We start from the raw sequence: 21,939 nt of genomic DNA, 5'->3' as shown, positions 1-21,939 counted from the left end.
GCGGTCGACGAAGCGGTGAAAACAGACCAGCACCGCCCGAGGCGGCTCATTTTGCCTGGGTTTCCTCAGCAGCACCCGATGGGCATCCTCCAGCTCTAAGGGTCCCGGGAATGACCTCGCACCCATTCAGCATCATAGCCACATAGGCCCCCAAATCCGAACATTCCAGCCCCTCTGGGAGGCCCAGAATCCGCAGGTTCTTCCGACGGGCCTGGTTCTCCATCTCCTCCAGCCTCGCTGACCATTTCTTATGGAGCGCCTCGTGCGATTCCACCTTCACTGCCAGGCCCAGAAGTTCATCCTCGCTCTACATAGAACATAGAACAGTACAGCACAGAACAGGCCCTTCGGCCCTCAATGTTGTGCCGAGCCATGATCACCCTACTCAAACCCACGTATCCACCCTATACCCGTAACCCAACAACCGCCCCCTTAACCTTACTTTTTAGGACACTACGGGCAATTTAGCATGGCCAATCCACCTAACCCGCACATCTTTGGACTTTGGCCTTTTGTTGAAGCTCTCGGATCTCCGCACCCTGAGCCGTCTGGCTCGCCATGAGCTTGTCCAGGGAGGCCTTAAACGGCTCCAGAATCTCTGCCTTCAGCTCCTTAGGGGCTGGGGCTGGGGCTGGTTTAGCTCACTGGGCTAAATCGCTGGCTTTTAAAGCAGACGAAGCAGGCCAGCAGCACGGTTCGATTCCCGTACCAGCCTCCCCGGACAGGCGACTAGGGGCTTTTCACAGTAACTTAATTGAAGCCTACTCGTGACAATAAGCGATTTTCATTTTCATTTCATTTAAAGGAGCGCTGAAGCAGCTCCTGCTGCTCCCGTGCCCACTGCTGCCACGCTGCTGCTTCCCCGCCCACGGCCATCTTGCCTTTCCTGCCTCGTACCATTTTCTGCTCCAAAGCTGATTTTCTGACCGCTCCACTCCTAGTCCAGGCCATCCACCGGTGGAGAATCTGAGGAGTGTTCCCACACGGGGAAAAGTCCAAACAGCACACTACGGCCCCTTAAAAGAGCCCCAAAGTCCGAAAATAGCGGGAGCCACCGAACGTGCGGCTTAGCTCCGCATCACCGCAACCGGAAGTCCGTCCCCGCTTCTTCAATGGCCTTGGTAAGATCTTTTCACAGTTCTTCCCTCTGCTGCTAGAATTCAGCTTTCATAAAGGCCCTCAAGTCAGCTTGAGGCCTCTAAGCTGGCCCTTCCCCCGCCTTCATGCTTGCAGAGGCTTTTGTCTGCTGCTGCTTCAGCCAAATCTTGCACTGTTTCTGAGGGTCTGATAACCAAAAAACATACCATTCCTGTGGGAAAGTACTCCTCCAACATTCACCTACGCCTTTTCATCGATCTTCCAACCCGCGTTGCTTAAAAAAGAGCTCTTTTCTGTAACCTTGGGCAGGAGCTGCCTCTGTGTGACCACTCACTCCATGGTGCACACCGGAAGTCTCACTACAGATATTTCTATACACACCCATTTATAAACACCCATTTCTTAAAGGTACTCTCACATGATGCCGCACAGATGAGTATGGCCTCAACCGGGACCTGGGATTCATGTTGCATTACATTCACCCCCATACCATCTGGCCTGGGCTTGTGAAATCTTACCAACTGTCCTGTCTTGAGACAATTCACACCTGTTTAACCTGGGATTACCCCTCTCTCTGGAAATGTAAAGACTTAATTACTTGCAAATGCTCGCATTCAAAGCATTGTTTATATATATATATATATATATATATATGTTTCTGGAACCTACCTCTTCATTCACCTGAGGAAGGAGCAGTGCTCCGAAAGCTAGTGATTTGAAACAAACCTGTTGGACTTTAATCTGGTGTTGTAAGACTTCTTACTGTGCTCACTCCACTCAAATGCTGGCATCACCACATCATATACTTTAATATAAGGCGTCTCTTCAGTGGGGTGACATGTAGATACAGAGCCTTTGCACTAAGACACTGTCTGTGTGGAGTTTGCACATTCTCCCTGTGTCTGCGTGGGTTTCCTCTGGGCACTCCGGTTTCCTCCCACAAGTCCCAAAAGATGTGCTGTCAGGTAATTTGGACGTTCTGAATTCTCCCTCTGTGTACCCGAACAGGTGCCAGAATGTGGCGACTAGGGGCTTTTCACAATAACTTCATTGCAGTGTTGATGTAAGCCTACTTGCGACACTAATAAAGATTATTATTATCTGCCTCAGTCCTTGGCACAACTCATTCAAACTCTTCAGAGCAGAAATCCACGTTGATCTCATTCTGTCAAGACCCAAGCTGTAGTCATGATCATAACAAGGGCAGAAAACGTGAGGTTTCCTTCATTTAAAACAAAAAACGTTTCTTCTGTTATTTGAACTGTCACAGATTTTGCCATTGCTTGTTTTCTTTTAGTATTAACGCAGTCAATTCTGTGACCATCAGAGTGCCAGCAAACAAATCTCTTCTGAAAAGATCTCCTTTGCCTTTTTATTGAATATTGCACCCTCTCCCCCCCCCCCCCCCAGTCTTTTCCTGTTCACAAACCACAAAACATAGTGGTGAAATGACGCTTTATGCACAACTTTGCAGCCTCAAGATGTTCCTATCGCTCAGGTAACCGGGGAAAGGTCGTGACTTGTTTCGACAGAGGGCGTTAGAAAAGGAAATCGCTTTTCCCCCTTAAAACTGCGCACTGGGCTGAAGTCGATTTCCAGTTTTAGGTGATGTTTACTAACCAGCCTTGAGGTTTTTGTTGTTGTTGTTTATTTACGGGAGCGCTCAAGCCCAAACGATTGCGACAGAATCTATATTTTTTCTCCCATTTTTCTAATCGCTGAGAAGGGGAGGGGGAGGGAAGGGAGTAAACTGCCAGACAGGAAGCTGGCACAAACTCACTCCTACTAAACAAACGCTGTTTTAAAAGAGATCTGCTAGCGGGGACAGCTGTACATCACACAGCTCGCCTTGCCTCTTCCTCAGACAAAGACTCCACTATTTGGTACTGAACAAGATGCCTTTGAAAAACAACAGTGGTGGCGTTTAGCTGCCTCAACAGCTGAGATCCTCACCAGCTCAAACAAAATACACAAAAGACAGGGAGAATCCACGTGCTATTTATTTTTTTTTGGGGGGGGAAGAAAAAAGGGAGAAAAATAGCTTTGCTGTACAACGTGGCAAGGTTTTGGTTTTGTTAGCAAGGTGTAATCCTTTTTTTTGTGTTTAATTTTAAAAGAAAAAAAATCCCCATCTGTTGTACAATGTGAAACATGTTAAAGCAGAGAGGCAGTGAGAGATTGACAACCTGAACAGGTGGGACTGCAGCCTGGGCTTTCTCCGGGGGGGGGGGGGGGGGCTGGGTTGTAGGGAGGAAGCGAATTGCGAGGAAGGAACCCTCTTCACTTTGACTTGAAGCACCGTTTTCCCAACCATGTTGAAGAACAGTGACCTAAAGTTGTCCCAGGTATGTGCAATGTGGTCTTCTAAAACACAAAAATAACAATAGACTCTTCGAGATAGCCGGCTCCGATCAAACATTTGATCTCAAAGCGAGCTGGTGGGGATTCGGAGTTAAACTGAAAATAGCACCATGTATGTTGTGGGTTCCAGCACACGGGGAACTCACTGGGAGCATTGGCTGCAGTATTGAAATAAAAGATGTACGAGTGTCTCAGCCTGCTCATGGTTCTAATCACTGTTCTTTATTTTTGATATATTTACTAACACAAATCTTTGTTTGCAGATCATTTCATTGTTGACATTCATAGTCGCGGTAAATGTTTGCCAAGGATTTAGCCCGCGTCGCTTGCAAAGATCAGGAGACACAAGCACTCGTGAAGGTACTTCGGGTTTTTTTGTACATTGTTTACAAGGTTTGCAAAGTTTGCAGAGCGGATATTAGATTGGACAGAGTCTGTAACTATGACTGGCCTCCCATGTTATTTTGTGCTGTTATTTATTCGGTGTCCAGTCCAGGGTTCTTCCATACTCTGTCCCTGTCTTGCAAATCGTCGACTTTCAACATTGGGAGTTGACACAACTGCGGCCAATCTTTAAACCATGCGATTGGACTGCAGATGAAGAAAAAAAAGCAATATTCCGCTGGTGTATTGTTTCAGCACCTTTCAGCATTTCATGATCATCGCAGGCAACCCCAGCCGCAATTTGACATGAAATGATGGGGAGACAAGGAGGATAGAGAGCTTTGCAAACATGTTAGCACATGGAAGGTCCATGTCGGCAGTGCGCGCCCGCCAGGAAAGTCGCCGAGCTTGTGATAACCTTGTCTAGTCTGCACCTATAATCACGATATATTTGATCATGTTATAGAACCTAGAGTATTCTGCTGCAGTGACTACACCATATTGGGGGGAAAAACCTTCAAACCAACAGAAAAGCTTCTATGTAAAATAGAGAGTAATTACTAATAACAATGTCACTAAATAGGGTTAATTAAATGAGAGTTAATTTTTAATGTTTCAGAACGTTATTGTGCGTTCTGGTGACAGGGTCTATTTCCAAAGAAGCCTGAGGAGGAGGTTGGGGCATAAATAATAATCTTTATTGTCACATTAACACTGCAAAGAAGTTAATGTGAAAAGCCCCTAATGTAATTTTCTCAACATTATTCCTGAATGCTCCAGCCAAGAACAACCAAAGAGTGTTGTTAATTTGAATATGAACTAATGAAACTGGAAGATTAGATACATCTCTTTCAACACCAACTGTAACACAGGGAAATGACAACAGTGGAGCTGTGTTTATGTACCCAGCATCAGGTTCTAGAACACAGTTCAGAACACTAACCACATTAAAAAAAACCAGATGTGATTTTGGAAATATTTATATATTAAAACTATAGATGTTTTATTCTCATCAATTCTCATCAATCGCATTTGGGATGGGTATTTTCTGTGTATGAAGTATTGCTCTTTTTTTTTGTATGGCAATACATCCACTTCAAAAACAAACTGTTTTGCATGTCACCAATTAGAACAATTCTTAGTTTACACACATCCTGGTGATCTAATGTGTAATTTCCCCTTGTGTTTTACACACTTTGACTAATCTCTATGCTTCAGCTTTTCAAACGTACAACCCTACAATATAAAATTCCAACAGGACTAGACAGGGTAAATGCAGGAAGGATCTCCCCAATGGTAGGGGTGTTCAGAACCAGGGGTCACAGTCTGAGACACAGGGTAGACCATTTAGGACAGAGCTGAGGAGAACTTTCTTCACCTAGAGAGTGGTGAGCCTGTGGAATTTGCTATCACTGAAAGCAGTTGAGGTCAAAACATCTGTTTTCAAGAAGCAGTTAGATATACCATTTAGCTAAGGAGATCAAAGGATATGGGGGGGGGGGGGAAGGCGAGATCAGGCTATTGAGTTGGGTGATCAGTCATGATCATAATGAATGGTGGTGCGGGCTTGAAGGGCTGAATAGCCTCCGCCTGCTCCAAATTTCGATGTTTCCATGTTCTACAGATTACTCACCCCCAAAAGTGACATGAGTATTTTGTCATTGTATACAAAATTTGGACAGAATCATAATAATTTAAATATAAATTGTTGATACAAGTATTTTTGTCTGGTTAAAAGTGTGCTGGTTCCATCGATGAATATGTGATATACTTTCAAATAAAAAGTATATTTTGAAAAATATTTTGGACATGAATTGATCACCAAACTGTTGTAGTCAGTGAAACATGTGTTCAGATTTGTTTTTAGGACAAAATAGTTTGCATCAACTAGAAAGGAAACTCATGTGATTTCCAATTTTTCACTTCAGTTGCATTCTGAAGTACATATTCAGTTTATCAGTTCAGAAAAAAATTGATAAGCAGCTGGAATTGAAATTCCTTTTGCATGAAGATGGGAAAAGTTTGCATATCAACAGTTATTGAACCAATTAAATATTACAATTTGATATTGTGCTCTTTTTAAATGCATTACTGGGGCAATAGTTCTGAAAAAAGTAATGTAAAAAGATCTGAATCCATTCGCAAATGATAGCCACCAAAAAGTTAAATAGGGTAACATGTACTGTTTATGTGGCTTTACTGATAATCAGATCATTACTCAATCAGCTCTTGGGCATTGCATCACTGTTGTTAATCATTCATCATATAGCAGTTACATGGAACTTCCCAGCCACTGATGATTCCCATAATATCCATTACTGGAAAAAAGAAAAATTAGTTACAACTCTCCCATTAATTTAACAGAATAGCATGAAAAATAAGTGCAATTGTTGGGTGACAGTAATAAACAGTTCAAGATCCAGTTTTGTAGATGCCATTTTCTATGGTGCTCTCAAAGAGATAATTCCCACATAATTATTAGTTTCATTCATTTCAGTAATGCCACAAATATATTTGATATTTATTGCTATTCAGATCAAACTAATTACAGAAATGCATTATTTTCATATATTGCTAGTTCACCACAAGTAAATACAGTGAGAATACCAGATATGTCTAATACCAGACATGAAAAATAAACGTAAAAGATTATGAGAATCAAATAGCTGATGCAAAGACATTATATCATAGTTCTACTTTATTGTAATTTCAGTGTCACTAAAATTCAAAGGATACAAAAAGAATGCAGGAAGCAACAACTTATTCATAGATATTATGCTGAGTATCGCTGGATGGAGGCTTCAAGCCACACGCAAAATTAAGAGTTTAAAAAAAAAATTAAAAGCCGTTGCACTTTCAGAACAGAATAAATTTAAGTTTTCCTCAACAGACTATCTGCTCTGTCTCTTCATTGTGTGGTTTGCTGTGTAAAGCTGTCCCTCTTTTCGAGAGTCCAAATTGGAAGCAATATTGCCAGTTTCCTTCAAGTATTTGTTTTGTTCTAGCGGACCCTGATAGAGTTTGTTATGGTTCCAAATGGATGGATCTTTAAAGAAAAGTTTCCCCCCCCCTTCAACATTTTAAGCACATCTAAGACAGAACAGCCTTTTGAATGAACCCAAAACATGTGTTATTGAGATCGGCTTTGGCCAAAACCTTTTGTTGTTTGGATAGTTTTATTTTAATCAAAACCATTTTTGGCTTTGTATCATGGCTACAGTTTAGTTTCCTAACATCTGTGAAATCAGTTAATGCCTCATCCCCAAGTTTTATGATGACTACCTCCTGCCTCCAGTTGCAACTTAATTTTAGTTTCCATCATCCTGTGTTGGTTGCAGAGGATGTGTAATGCACTTGAATAATACACCACTTAGGATATTAATCTTGCTCATAATTGCTATCTCTAAATTTGATAAACACTTCAACAACATAGCAACGAGTAACATAGTTAATTCGAATTCAAAGCCTGTTTGTTGTTGTCTATATATATATATATATATATTTCTTTTTTGTTTGAGAGTTATCTCAATGATTTTTTTGCCTCACTAAAGAGAGCACGTCTAACTGATGTTTATGTTCTTGCTTTACACAGTTCTTTCAGATTCAGCCCGAGGTCCTACTCCTGGGTCATGCAGGGGCAGATGTTTTGAACTGCAAGAGGCAACCCCACCCAACTGTCGCTGTGACAATTTGTGCAAAAGTTATAGCAGCTGCTGTTTAGATTTTGATCAACTTTGTTTGAAGACAGGTACTAAATGGAAAGCTGAACATGCCTTCCGCAGTATGTTCAGAACGTTTTGTTTCTGAGGGGAGTTACCCTCAAATTATTTTCCCTTGCATCCTTTATTCCTTTGTGCCATGCCCCTTCTGTGGCTGAGAGGATGCTCTCAGGTTCTCATGGCTTTTCCTTTAGCCCCTCCACTCCACTTTTGGTGACACAGTTTTAACCAACTCCACATTTTTCCACTTCTTCCCAAGAGAACCAAAATTTTTGAACAGAAGTTCAGAAGACTGATCTGATTTTGACATATGACCATAGGTATCCAAAGGAAAACCTATATAGCCCTGTGCATTTTTATTTTCTCTGCCATTTCTGTAAGCCTATTTTCTTCCTTCCTTAGGTTATTCATCGCGCCACAATCCCCGACAAAGAGGTCCGACAGGTAAGTTAGTTAGATTCAAAATATTTAGCTGTTGTTATAGTGTCGGTGGACTGTGATGTGTTATACTTTAAACCTGTTTCTGAATAAAGTAATACATTTAAAATTGGCTCCATTGAAGGGGGCTAGCATTTTTAGGAATAGCATTGTGGTCGTCCAATTAGGTCATGGCTAATGAGATGCAATTCTGACCATGCCTATTTCCACATAGAACATAGAACATAGAACATTACAGTGCAGTACAGGCCCTTCGGCCCTCGATGTTGCGCCGTCCTGTGAAACCCCTCTAAAGTCCCTCTACACTATTCCCTTATCATCCATATGCCTATCCAATGACCATTTGAATGCGTTTAGTGTTGGCGAGTCCACTACTGTTGAAGGCAGGGCATTCCACGCCCTTACTACTCTCTGAGTAAAGAACCTACCTCTGACATCTGTCCTATATCTATCTCCCCTCAATTTAAAGCTATGTCCCCTCGTGCTGGACATCACCATCTGAGGAAAAGGTTTCTCAATGTCCACCCTATCTAATCCTCTGATCATCTTGTATTCCTCAATTAAGTCACCTCTTAACCTTCTTCTCTCTAACGAAAACAGCCTCAAGTCCTTCAGCCTTTCCTCATATGACCTTCCCTCCATACCAGGCAACATTCTGGTAAATCTCCTCTCTACCCTTTCCAATGCTTCCACATCCTTCCTATAATGCGGTGACCTGAACTGTACGCAATACTCCAAATGCGGCCGCACCAGAGTTTGTACAACTGCAACATGACCTCATGGCTCCGAAACTCAATTCCTCTACCAATAAAGGCTAACACACCGTATGCCTTCTTAACAACCCTCTCAACCTGGGTGGAAACTTTCAGGGATCTATGGTCATGGACACCGAGATCTCTCTGCTCGTCCACACTACCAAGAATCATACCATTAGCCCAGTACTCTGTGGTCCTGTTATTCCTTCCAAAATGAATCACCTCTCACTTTTCTGCATTAAACTCCATTTGCCACCTGTCAGCCCAACTCTGCAGCTTATCTATGTCCCTCTGTAACTTGTAACATCCTTCTGCACCGTCCACAACTCCACCGACTTTAGTGTCATCTGCAAATTTACTCATCCATCCTTCTATGCCCTCCTCCAGGTCATTTATAAAAATGACAAACAGCAGTGGCCCCAAAACAAATCCTTGTGGTACACCACTTGTAACTGGACACCAGTCAGAACATTTCCCATCAACCACCACCCTTTGTCTTCTATCAGCTAGCCAATTTCTGATTCAAACTGCTAAATCACCCTGAATCCCATGCCTCTGTATTTTCTGCAATAGCCTACCGTGGGGAACCTTATCAAACGCTTTACTGAAATCCATATACACCACATCAACTGCTTTACCCTCATCCACCTGTTTGGTCACCTTCTCGAAGAACTCAATGAGGTTTGTGAGGCACGACCTACCCTTCACAAAACCATGTTGACTATCTATAATCAAATTATTCCTTTCCAGATGATTATACATCCTATCTCTTATAAACCTTTCCAAGACTTTTCCCACAACAGAAGTAAGGCTCACTGGTCTATAGTTACCGGGGTTATCTCTACTCACCTTCTTGAACAAGGGGACAAAATTTACTATCCTCCAGTCTTCTGGCACTATTCCTGTAGACAAAGATGACTTAAAGATCAAAGCCAAAGGCTTAGCAATCTCCTCCCTAGCTTCCCAGAGAATCCTAGGATAAATCCCATCCGGCCCAGGGGACTTATCTATTTTCACACTTTCCAGAATCGCTAACACCTCCTCCTTATGAACCTCAAGCCCTTCTAGTCTAGTAGTCTGTATCTCAGTATTCTCGACAACATTGTCTTTTTCCTGTGTGAATACGGACGAAAAATACTCATTTAGCACCTCTCCTATCTCCTCTGGCTCCACGCACAACTTCCCACTACTCTCCTTGACTGGCCCTACTCTTACCTTAGTCATTCTTTTATTCCTGACATATCTATAGAAAGCTTTAGGGTTAGCCTTGACCCTACCTGCCAAAGACTTCTCATGTGCTCGCCTGGCTCTTCTTAGCTCTCTCTTTAGAGCTTTCCTAGCTAACTTGTAACTTTCAAGCGACCCAACTGAACCATCACGTCTCATCTTCACATAAGCCTCCTTCTTCCTCTTGACAAGTGTTTCAACTGCTTTAGTAACCCATGGTTCCCTCGCTCGACCACTTCCTCCCTGCCTAACACGTACATCCGTATCAAGGACACGCAGTAGCTGTTCCTTCAACATGCTCCACATTTCCATTGTGCTCATCCCCTGCAGTTTTTCTCTCCAGCCGATGCATCCTAAGTCTTGCCTCATCGCATCATAATTGCCTTTCCCCCAGCTATAACTCTTGCCTTGTGGTATATACCTATCACTTTCCATCGCTAAAGTAAACGTAATCGAATTGTGGTCACTATCACCAAAGTGCTCACCTACCTCCAAATCTAACACCTGTCCTGGTTCATTACCCAGTACCAAATCCAATACGGCCTCGCCTCTCGTTGGCCTGTTTACGTACTGCGTCAGTAAACCCTCCTGCACACATTGGACACCTGCTCAGGGGAGTTTAACACATTCCCTTGAGAAACCGCAGCAAACTACATAAATCAGCTTCTGATTCAGGATAAGTCCAGCTCTGCAGAACTGACTGATAACTTCAGTCAGGCAGCCGATGATAACTCCAGAAAGGTTTTTGCACCAGATGGTAATGCCATTTTGGATGATGGACGATGCCAGTTGGTGGGCATGTTTGATGAATCCCTTTTTAAATGAAACTAGGGGCTGGATTTGCATTGGCAGGATTGGGTCAGGACAGACTGAAGCAATATATGGTTGTCAACTTGACATCCAGTGAGCAGATTAGAAGCTTGCAGATTTAACTATTGCCTATCAAGCTTGCTTTTCTCCACCCTCCCCCTGCTGACTTAACTATCCAGGCAGAAGTCAATAAAAGGTTTCCATTTCCAAAACCTTCCTGTACCAGCCTCCCCGAACAGGCGCCGGAATGTGGCGACTAGAGGCTTTTCACAGTAACTTCATTTGAAGCCTACTCGTGACAATAAGCGATTTTCATTTCATTTCATTTCACAAACCCTCTCAAGGCAAACTTTATTTTTTCCATCCTGAGGAACTCTGCGAGGTTGCTCACCCATACCCCCGGGTTCGGCGGCCCCCCGAATCCCTCCATCCCAACAAGATCCACCTCCGGCTACCAGAGAGGCAAAGGCCAAACATCGGCCTTTCTTCCTGGGTCTTCCGACACTCCAAAAATTGCCAATCTGGACTCGGGACCACCTTCACCCTCAGCACCTCAGCCATCACGCCCGTGAACCCCCGCCAGAATCCCTCCAACTTCGGACAGGCCCAAAACATGTGGACATGGTTCGAGGCCCTCCCACACACACCCCACACCTATCCTCCATCCCTCAAAAAACCTGCTCATTCTAGCCACCATCATATGCACCTTGTGGTCTACTTTAAATTGAACGAAGCTAAGTCTAGCGTACAAAGAGGATGCATTCACCCTTCTCAGAGCCTCCTCCCATAACCCGGCCTCCAGCACTCTCCCAGCTCTTCCTCCCAATTCCGCTGACTTCTCCTATCGGGGCGCCCTCCCAGTCCATTAAGCTGTTGATAAATTTCCATCACCTTTCCCTCATGTTCTTGATGGACAGCCTTGTACCATTGATGATGGCATGTGAAATCTTAAAGGCCAAGCCATTTTATCCACCAAATATTTGTGTAGTAAGTGGTATGCTTGATAGCAAAAAGCATTTCAGATATTTGTAACAAAATATAACTGCTGGTTTGCAACATTAGAGATTGTGGCATCATTAAGTGTTGTAGCACTGATGTCATATAATGGTGTGGTGTGGTAGCGATGTGGTATGGTAGGGTGGTGTGGTACTGATGTGGTATGGTAGGGTGGTGTGGCACTGATGTGGCATGGTAGGGTGGTGTGGCGATGTGGTATGGTAGGGTGGTGTGGCGCTGATGTGGTATGGTAGGGTGGTGTGGCGCTGATGTGGTATGGTAGGGTGGTGTGGCGCTGATGTGGTATGGTAGGGTGGTGTGGCGCTGATGTGGTATGGTAGGGTGGTGTGGCGATGTGGTATAGTAGGGTGGTGTGGCACTGATGTGGTATGGTAGGGTGGTGTGGCACTGATGTGGTATGGTAGGGTGGTGTGGTACTGATGTGGTATGGTAGGGTGGTGTGGTACTGATGTGGTATGGTAGGGTGGTGTGGCGATGTGGTATGGTAGGGTGGTGTGGCACTGATGTGGTATGGTAGGGTGGTGTGGCGATGTGGTATGGTAGGATGGTGTGGCACTGATGTGGTATGGTAGGGTGGTGTGGCGATGTGGTATGGTAGGATGGTGTGGCACTGATGTGATATGGTAGGGTAGTGTGGTACCGCTGTGGTATGATAGGGTGGTTTGGTACTGATGTGGTATGGTAGAGTGGTATGGTAGCGATGTGGTATGGTAGCAATGTGGTATGGTAGTGATGTGGTATGGTGGAGTTGTATGGAGATGCTTAGGAAATCAGAAGCACAAAGGGACTTGGGAGTCCTTGTTCACGATTCTTTAATGTTAACGCGCAGGTTCAGTCGGCAGTTAGAAAGGCAAATGCCGAGAGGGCTAGAATACAAGACCAGGGATATACTTCTGAGGCTGTATAAGGCTCGGGTCAGACCCCATTTGGAATATTGTGAGCAGTTTTGGGCCCCGTATCTAAGGAAGGATGTGCTGGCCTTGGAAAGGGTCCAGAGGAGGTTCACAGGAATCATCCCTGGAATGAACAGCTTGTCGTATGAGGAACGGTTGTGGACTCTGGGTTTGTACTCTTTGGAGTTTAGAAGGATGAGGAGCGATCTTATTGAAACATACAATTTACTGCGAGGCCTGGATAGATTGGATGTGAGGAGGATGTTTCCACTTGTAGGAAAAACTAGAAACAGAGGACACAATATCAGACTAAATGGACTATCCTTTAAAATAGAGACGAGGAGGAATTTCTTCAGCCAGAGAGTGGTGAATCTGTGGAACTCTTTGCCGCAGAAGGCTGTGGAGGCCAAATCACTGAGTGTCTTAAAACAGAGATAGATAAGTTTTTGATCAATAAGGGGATCAGGGGTTATGGGGAGAAGGCAGGAGAATGGGGATGAGAAACATATCAGCCATGATTGAATGGCGGAGCAGGCTCAATGGGCAAGTGGCCACTTCATGGGGGGCTCAAGTTTAGTCTGTGTAAGATTACCTGTTCATATGCAGAGGATTGGGAGCAGGTCCCTTAATTAATTTTAATTTGTTTACAAATATAATGTACTTGACGGGGATGAGTGTTGGAGATACGTTTTTAAGTTTGAAGCATATTTAATTGGTTGATCCATCAACGTTGGAAATTTTACTGGGTTGTCATTTGTTGATTGGTGACTGGCAATTGGCTTTTTACACTTTAATTCTAGCCATAAGGAACAAAGCAATTTGTTTAAAATCCAGTAGTAACTGTTTTATTCATAAGTTTCATAGTACTCTGCTCAATGCATTTGTCTTATTATCCAAATACTATAGATAATTATTTTTCCTGTTTGTCACTGATTTCTATTTTTAGACATAGTAGATGGTCACAGAATTCCACGCAAGACTAATTATGTATGTGGGTGAAACTGTTTGTTAATTGTGTCAGTGACTTCACAAGTTATCAAATGACCTCCAACAAAATACTGAATATCTTCATTTTCAGTGGTTTCAACATTGAGGCCGTTTGATGGATTTACACTAATGATCTTATAGCATTCCAAATGGCTTGTTGGATTTAAATCCTTGGAATTGGAAAAAATAAAAATGAAAATTAGCTGCCAGTTTTCTCCGTGGCTTACCTGATTATTGGTCGGGGATCTCTGACCACATATGTACCTTCCCACCATTCCCTGCAACTCTTCCCATCTCACCTCCACTCTGTTGAAGGGAGGGGCAGCACGGTGGCACAGTGGTTAGCCCTGCCGCCTCACAGCGACAGTGTAGTGGGCCGGATTCAATTCCGACCTTGGGTGACTGTCCATGTGGAATTTGTTCGTTCTTTCCGTGTCTGCGCGGGTTTCCTCCGGGTTCCTCCCACAGTCCAAAGATGGATTAGCCATGATAAACTGCTTCTTCGTGTCCAGGGATGTACAGATTAGGTTATGGGATAGGGTAGGGTGGAGGTGGGTAGGGCCATGAGTAGAGTGCAGATTCAAAGGGTTGGTGCAGACTTGATGGGCTGAATGGCCTTGTTCTGCACTGAAGGGATTCTATAATTCTATGATTAATTAGCATGAAACAAAAATGCTATTAAAAGATAAGGAAATAAATGATAATTTGAAAACCCTGGTCTGAACACCCTACCTGCTCCGAATTTATCTAATAATGCAGGTATTGCCACATATTCTAGGTCGAGCATGGGAGTGCAGCAAGGAGCGTTGTGGGGAAGCACGGAATGAGGAATATGTTTGCCAGTGTTCTGAAGATTGCATGACAAGGGGAGATTGCTGCACCAACTATCAAGTTGCATGCAAAGGTAATTTCTGACTATTTCATAATTTTTTGAGACTCCAAAAGCAGTGGGAATCTCACTCTATGGGCTGAATAATATGCATTGGCACATTGGCACACACCCGGAATTAGCTGGCATTCAGACCTCTGAGCACGCCCCTTCCCAAAGACACTGAAGAAAATGTCAAATAGGCCAATTAAGTGTGTTGGGTGGTTTCTGGGCCACAGACTTTGAGAGTATCCCACCAATCAGAGCAGTAGGGTAGGGTATCCATCATTGGAACTCTTCGGCTGCGACCCAGATCAAGGTCACGGCCCATAATTTAAAGGACACTCTAGCCTGTTTAGCAGTGGAATGCAGAATGGACCTCTCTTCACCAAGTCTCAGGTTCTCAGATCACAACTTTAAGTCAACATATGTCTACTTCTTCCACGAAGCACTTCCAGCGGCCAAAGAACACTGAACAGCCAAGATTTAACCGTGCCCTCAGACAACCCAGCAATACAGCCTGCCTAAAGAAAAAACAGGAAATCTGGCTGGCGGAAATCCCACTCTGAAAGCATTTTATTCGTTCTGCAGGTATTATGTCAGTCGATTGCCTTTTTAATGATTACAACTGGCCTATTACCTTCAATTTCCACAGCGCGGGAAGGCCCCTGACATCCAGACCTGCACTAACCATATTATCCCAAACTCCATTATGGCACTGGGAACATTACCCAACATCATTTGGCCCAATAATACATTGGTGCATGTGTGTGTTGCTCCCATTTTCAGGGAGTATTATTCAGGTCCACGGGAGGTTGATTGGAGAATTGGTTACAATGGTCAGGGCACCTCACTTCTGGTTTTAAATTTGAATGGATAGAAAATTCAAGCATTTTGATTTGATTTATTGTCACACGTACCGAAGTACAGTGAAAAGTATTTTTCTGCGGCCGAGGAACGTACACAGTTTGTTAATAGTAGACACAAGAATAATCAACAGAGAACATTGACAAATGGTACATCGACAAACAGTGATTGGTTACAGTGCGGAACAAGGGGTCAAACAAAGCAAACACATGAGCAAGAGCAGCATAGGGCGTCGTCAATAGTGTTCTTACAGGGAACAGATCAGTCTCTCATCTCTCTCAAGTTGGCTGTGACACATGTTTATATCAGCCTCACTCTCACATGGCTGCTAAAAATCACTAAACGCACGACTGGTTACCTGTAGCCTGCCCCTGCTCTGACTTCAGCCTCCCACACTCCCACACAGGGCTGGGTTGGTGTGCAGTGTGTTCTATAAACATCAGTAAATTAACAAATTAATGTTTTTGAGAAATTGTGGTATCAGTAGCTGAAGTTGTAATGATGTTGACCTCCTTTACTGAACACATTTTGACACTTTTACAGGACTGGGAGTTACTCTAATTAGATTTCACAAGGATTGTCTGTTGGGGCAGCACGGTGGGGCAGTGGGTTAGCCCTGCTGCCTCACGGCACCAAGGTCCCCAGTTCGATCCCGACTCTGGGTCACTGTCCGTGTGGAGTTTGCACATTCTCCCCGTGTTTGCGTGGGTTTCGCTCCCACAACCCCAAGATGTGCAGGCTAGGTGGATTGGCCACGCTAAATTGCCCCTTAATTTTAAAAATTAATTGGGTACTTTAAATTTATCATTAAAAAAAGGGTTGTCTGTTGTATTGTAGGTTTATTGACCATAACAATGTTAAATGTTTGAGTTGAATGTACGTTGTACATTTTTAAAATTCATAGTTGTGCAGACGTAGACTTGAGCAACCTTTTATTTAAAAATAATTTTTTTCCCCAATTATTGTCAACGTATTCTATCATAATATTTAAAACTTGAAAGATGATTTTGCTTAATACCTGTAGAGTTTTGTTTTCTACTTTGATTGTTGTACATTTTAATGGATGGAAAATTCAAGCATTTTGATCAGGACTGAATATGAGAAAACTTGCTGCATAATGGGCAGGATTCTCCATTTCCCACGGAGATTGGGAATCTCGCGTCAGGCCAAAAATGGGATCGGGACTGGGCGGCAGAACCGTCCTCCAGTCCTGCCCCGCCGGTCATAATGGGCATACTGTCCTGCACCGGCGGGAATATGTTAACAGTTCGTATGCGTTCATTCGAATATGATTAACGGGCTAGAAGACCAAATCTTCACCCCCCCCCCGTTATGCTCCACTGCGCGCCCCCATTATGCTCCCGTCCCCCAACAACGGCTGGCAGTCACATGGGCATGATTTGGTGCAAGTAGTTACAAATGGGGTCCTGCGCTATGGGCTTTGAGGGGGAGCGAGGAGGTAAGTACCTTTTTCATTGTCTTCGGACTTACCCACCCCCACCCAGTATGTCTGGAGCTCTGGGATTAATGGGGACTGACTTGGTGGTAAGGATGTGAACCTGGGATGTCCCCCTTGGGAACGGGGTGCCGTGGCTGAGCCTCCCGTTGTTGCTGTAAAATACTCGCAACTCACCTTTCAGGTGTCATTTACAGGCTTCTGACTGCTGACAGTATTCTTAAAATGCTCTGAGGTCTCCTGATCACGTAGATATCCATCTACTCCACCCATCTAGAAACCCTCCTTTATCAGCAATATAATCAGAGTGTTGGACGTAGCCATGCTCACTCACCAGACCACCGGTGTTGGACTCCTCCTTGCACTCCTTAGAGGCACGGCTCCACAACAGAGGAAGCAGGAGATTAACAGAGCTAACCGCACACAAAAGACACATGCGCCAGTGGCCACTGGAACCCTCCTTGGCACACAGCCCCTCTCAGAGTAACAGTCTCACTAGTGAGACTATCAGTTAACTCACTCCCAGTGGACAGTGGGGTTGCCGTGTATGCCAGCATTGCCAGGTTGAAGACGGAGCCTGAGTCTACAGCCTTGTACAGCAACCGCTTGACAATATGGACCCCTTTCTCGGCCTTCCCGTTTAATTGCAGGTAGTGGGGACTGGAGGTAACGTGACGGAAGCTGTAGGACTGTGCAAAATCAGACCATTCCTGGCTGTAAAAGCATGGAGTGTCGCTCATTACCGTGAGCGGTATCCCGTGCTTGGCGAACATTTCTTTGCAGGCTTTGATGACCGCCTTCGATGTGAGGTCGGACAGTTTCACCACTTCTGGGTAACTAGAGAAGTAGTCGACCAGGAGTATGTAGTCACGCCCCTTGGCGTGGAAATGGTCTACACCTACTTTGGACCATGGAGAGGTCACGATCTCGTGCTGTTGCAGTGTTTCCTTGGGTTGAGCCGGTTGAAACTTCTGACAGGTGGGGCAGTTGAGGACCGTGTTGTCAATGTCCTGGTTAATGCCCGGCCAATAGATCGCCTCCCGAGCTCTGTGTTGGCATTTCTCAGCTCCAAGTGACCCTCATGGAGTTGGCCCAGCACCATAGCCTGCAGCTCTGAGGAATAACGATCCTGTCGAGTTTCAGAAGGATTCCCTCCACAACCGTCAGCTCGTCTTTCACGTTAAAGAATTGGAGACATTATCCCTAGCCAGCCATGGGTAAGGTGCTGCATCACACGCTGCAGTAGAGGATCCTTGGCTGTTTCCTCATGAATTTGGACCACCCCTTCATCAGAGGCTGGGAGGTTGGTGGCACACAACTGCACTTGCGCTTCTATGTGGCAGATGAAGTCACCTTGTTCACACGGTGTGGTGATGGACCGGGATAGGGCATCTGCAATGATCAGCTCTTTGCCTGGCGTGTAGACAAGTTCAAAGTCATAGCGGCGGAGTTGAAGAAGAATTCGCTGTAACCGAGGTGTCATGTCATTTAAATCCTTCTGGATTATGTGGACTAGAGGCCTGTGGTCCGTTTCCATTGTGAATTTTGGCAGGCCGTAAACGTAGTCATGAAACTTGCCTATCCCTGTCAGGAGGCCCAGACACTCCTTTTCGATCTGGGCATACCGTTGCTCAGTGGGCATCATGGCCCAGAACGAGGAGTCATCTCGCTGGAGGAGCACCGCCCCAATGCCGTCCTGGCTTGCATCAGTTGATATCTTGGTTTCCTTGGTTGGGTCGAAGAACGCTAGAACTGGGGCTGTGGTGAGCTTTGCCTTCAGCTCACGCCATTCCTCTTGATGTGTGGGCAGCCACTGGAATTCTGTTGACTTCTTGACGAGATGGCGGAGGGCCGTGGTGTGGGATGCCATATTGGGAATGAATTTCTCGAGGAAGTTGACCATCCCGAGGAAGGGGAGGACCGCTTTCTTGTCCTCCGGGGTCTTCATGGCGTTGATCGCCGAGACCTTGTCGGCATCTGGCCGCACACCCTGCTGCGAGATGTGGTCACCTAGAAACTCAATATCCGATTGACCAAATGAGCACTTGGCCCTGTTGAGCTGGAGACCATGTTCATGAATTCGCTGGAAGACCTGTTTGAGGCGAGCGATGTGTTCCTGGGGTGTTGTGGACCAGATTATCACGTCATCCACATACACTCGCACCCCCTCGATGCCCTCCATCATCTGCTCCATGATGCAGTGAAACACTTCGGAGGCAGATATGATGCCGAAAGGCATGCGCTTGTAGCAGTAGCGACCGAATTGGGTGTTGAACATGCACAGCTTACGACTGGACGTGTCCAGCTGTATTTGCCAAAAGCCCCGGGAGGCGTCCAGCTTAGTGAAGAATTTGGCATGAGCTATCTCACTGGTCAACTCTTCACGTTCCGGGATCGGGTAATGCTCCCGCATGACGTTGCGGTTTAGATCCTTCGGGTCAATGCAAATGCGGAGCTCCCCTGATGGCTTCTTTATGCAGACCATGGAGCTGACCCAGTCTGTGGGCTCTGTGACCTTCGAGATGATGCCCTGGTCTTGGAGGTCCTGTAATTGCTTCTTCAGACGATCCTTGAGGGGCGCCGGCATGAATTACAGGGGTGGCATTCGGCTTGAGCAGGATTTTATATCGGTATGGGAGCGTGCCCATTCCATCGAATATGCTGTGGTACTGCGTGATAATGTCGTCTATGTCGGCTTGCAAATTTCCATCGGGCGAGGCCGTCGCCGGTGACGATGACATGGTGTGGACTCGCTGAACCAGGTTCAGGAGCTTGCAGGCTCGAGCACCGAGCAGGGATGGTCTGTCAGGCCTGACGATTTCACACCATAATGTTGCCTTGATCTCCTTATTGGATACCCCTAGTTGACACGAGCCACTGGCAGCTATGGCATTGCCATTGTAGTCAAGGAGCTGGCAGGCCGGTGGAAGAATGCTTGGTCGGGCCTGGATGGTGTCGAGGTCGGATTGTGAGATGAGGTTCGCCGATGCGCCGGTGTCCAGTTTAAGCCGGATGCGAACCTTGTTAACTGTGAGGACAGCACACCACTCGTCGTCTGGATCCACACTGAGGATGGAGAGGCTTTGCGCAGGTGTGCTGGAGGCCAGCTCACGTGTAGTTATGATGCCCACCGGGTATGGGGACTTGAGGCAGTCAGCTCAGGGCTGTCGGGATCGGAATCTGGCATGCCTTGCTGTATTGAGCGGACACTTCTGCGCCGCAGCTGGGATCGCTGCCTGCTGAGCGGTGGAGCAGATCTGCAAAGGGCTGCGTAGTGGCCAAGCTTGTCACACCGTACATTGCCGCTTTAAGTGGGCGGAGCCACAATTCGGACACGCCATGGCGCTGATGTCAGCGCGTTCCGTGCGCCATCGCGCATGCGCAGTGTGGTCGGTCGACGGTTGTCGGTCTCGTCATCCACTCGGTCATGGCGCGCATGCGCAGGTATCCGGGAAAAGCGCGCGAAACGGCCACTCTCCTCGATGCTCAGGCCCTGCATCTGTGCGATGGCCTGCACCCGTTCCACCTCATGGGAGGCCAGCTTTGCAGTTTCTGCCCCCCTGATGTGGGAGTAACGATTCCTGGCATGCTCATGGACAACGCATGTCTCAATAGCGACAGAGAGAGTCAACTGTTTGATTTTAAGGAGCTGCTGCCGCAGGGAGTAGGAGTGGACCCCGAAAACGATCTGATCCCGGATAATGGAATCAGCCGTTGAGTCATAGTTACATGACTGCGCTAGGATGCGGAGATGGGTCAAGAAGGAGTGAAAAGTTTCATCCTTACCCTGAAGCCTCTGCTGGAAGATGTACCGTTCAAAGCTCTCATTCACCTCAATGTCGCAGTGCCTGACGAACTTCAGCAGGACTGTTTTGAATTTCGTTTTGTCTTTGCCGTCGGCAAACGTAAGGGGGTTGTAGATATGGATGGCGTGATCCCCCGCAGTGGAGAGAAATAGCGTGATCTTCCTGGCATCCGATGCTGCCTCGAGGTCGGAGGCCTCGATGTACAAGAGGAACTTTTGCTTGAAGATTTTCCAGTTGGCGTCGAGGTTGCCGGAGATGCGGAGTTGCGGAGGAGGCTGGATGTTTTTCATTTCGCTGGATGGCTGCTTGCTGGTCAATGCTGATTCAGTCGAGGTAGGTCCATCAAGATCAGTATAACTCTGGTACCACGGTGTGTTAGGCAGGTTGGTTTGATGTGGACTGCACTCGATGCAGGGAAGTTAGAAACAGACGTCTAACACTGGAGAAGATCCAACGCTGTTTTATTCAACTATAGAACTGCTATAGATATTCAGCTGTGGGTCGACACTATACTGATCTGACTGGTGACCTAGTAGTAGCCTGACCAGACTTACTAGCTACCGCATGGTGTTTGCACTTGCTAACTCGTGGACTCTGACTGTCTCAGTAGCTGGGTCCCGAGAGAGCGGGAAACCTAGTGCCCTCTGGCTTTATAGCGGCAGTGTCCTGTCTGGTGATTGGCTGTACTGTTTTGTATGCTTACTGGTCATCCTATGTGTCAATCACTGCCTGTCTGCACTTCATTATATACATGAGTGGATGTTATGACACCTGGGTAGCTACCTGCATCAACTTTAACCAGGACCAGGCCCACCAGGATGCGGGGGCTGCTGGATTTACTGGTATACCCCAGATTCAGGAGGTTATTGATGGCACACATGTCTCCCCCAGAGCACCAGCTCCGCAGGGGGTGCCCTTCACTAACACGATGGGCTTCCACTCCCCGAATGCATCATGCATGTCTGTGCACAATACCCAGGCAGCGTGTGTGAGGCATACATCCTTGCGCACTTGGAGGTTCCGGCACCTTTGGGGCTCTTGCTGGGGTGAGGTTTGACTAGTGGGCGATAAGACCACATGCCTGTGTGGAGGCCCCAGACTAGGGTGGGGAAGTAGATTTAGGACTGAGTTTAGGAGGAACTTCTTCACCCAAAGGGTTGTGAATCTATGGAATTCGTTGCCCAGTGAAGCAGTTGAGGCTCCTTCATTACATGTTTTTAAGGTAAAGATAGATAGTTTTTTGAAGGATAAAG

The 21,939-nt window shown here is 45.9% G+C and overlaps 1 protein-coding gene across 4 annotated transcripts in view; it reads left to right on the top strand.

The window, feature by feature from the left end:
• Positions 1-21,939, top strand: part of enpp2 (ectonucleotide pyrophosphatase/phosphodiesterase 2) — a 171,509-nt gene that overhangs the window by 22,302 nt on the left and 127,268 nt on the right. The window contains exons 1-5 of one of the 4 annotated variants that reach the window (XM_038809789.1): positions 2,902-3,443; positions 3,723-3,819; positions 7,436-7,591; positions 7,965-8,006; positions 14,468-14,593. In XM_038809789.1, coding sequence (XP_038665717.1) covers positions 3,411-3,443; positions 3,723-3,819; positions 7,436-7,591; positions 7,965-8,006; positions 14,468-14,593 — 454 coding nt within the window. In that variant the 5' untranslated portion in view covers positions 2,902-3,410. Of the gene's footprint in view, positions 1-2,901; positions 3,444-3,722; positions 3,820-7,435; positions 7,592-7,964; positions 8,007-14,467; positions 14,594-21,939 lie in introns of those variants that run through there. The other 3 variants (XM_038809790.1, XM_038809791.1, XM_038809792.1) reach the window with 3 other exon arrangements.

The sequence above is a fragment of the Scyliorhinus canicula genome, chromosome 10, assembly GCF_902713615.1.
Source record: "Scyliorhinus canicula chromosome 10, sScyCan1.1, whole genome shotgun sequence".
Classification (NCBI taxonomy): domain Eukaryota; kingdom Metazoa; phylum Chordata; class Chondrichthyes; order Carcharhiniformes; family Scyliorhinidae; genus Scyliorhinus; species Scyliorhinus canicula.
The sequence above is the reverse complement of the archived record's forward strand: the minus strand, read 5'-3'. Positions and strand labels throughout refer to the sequence as shown.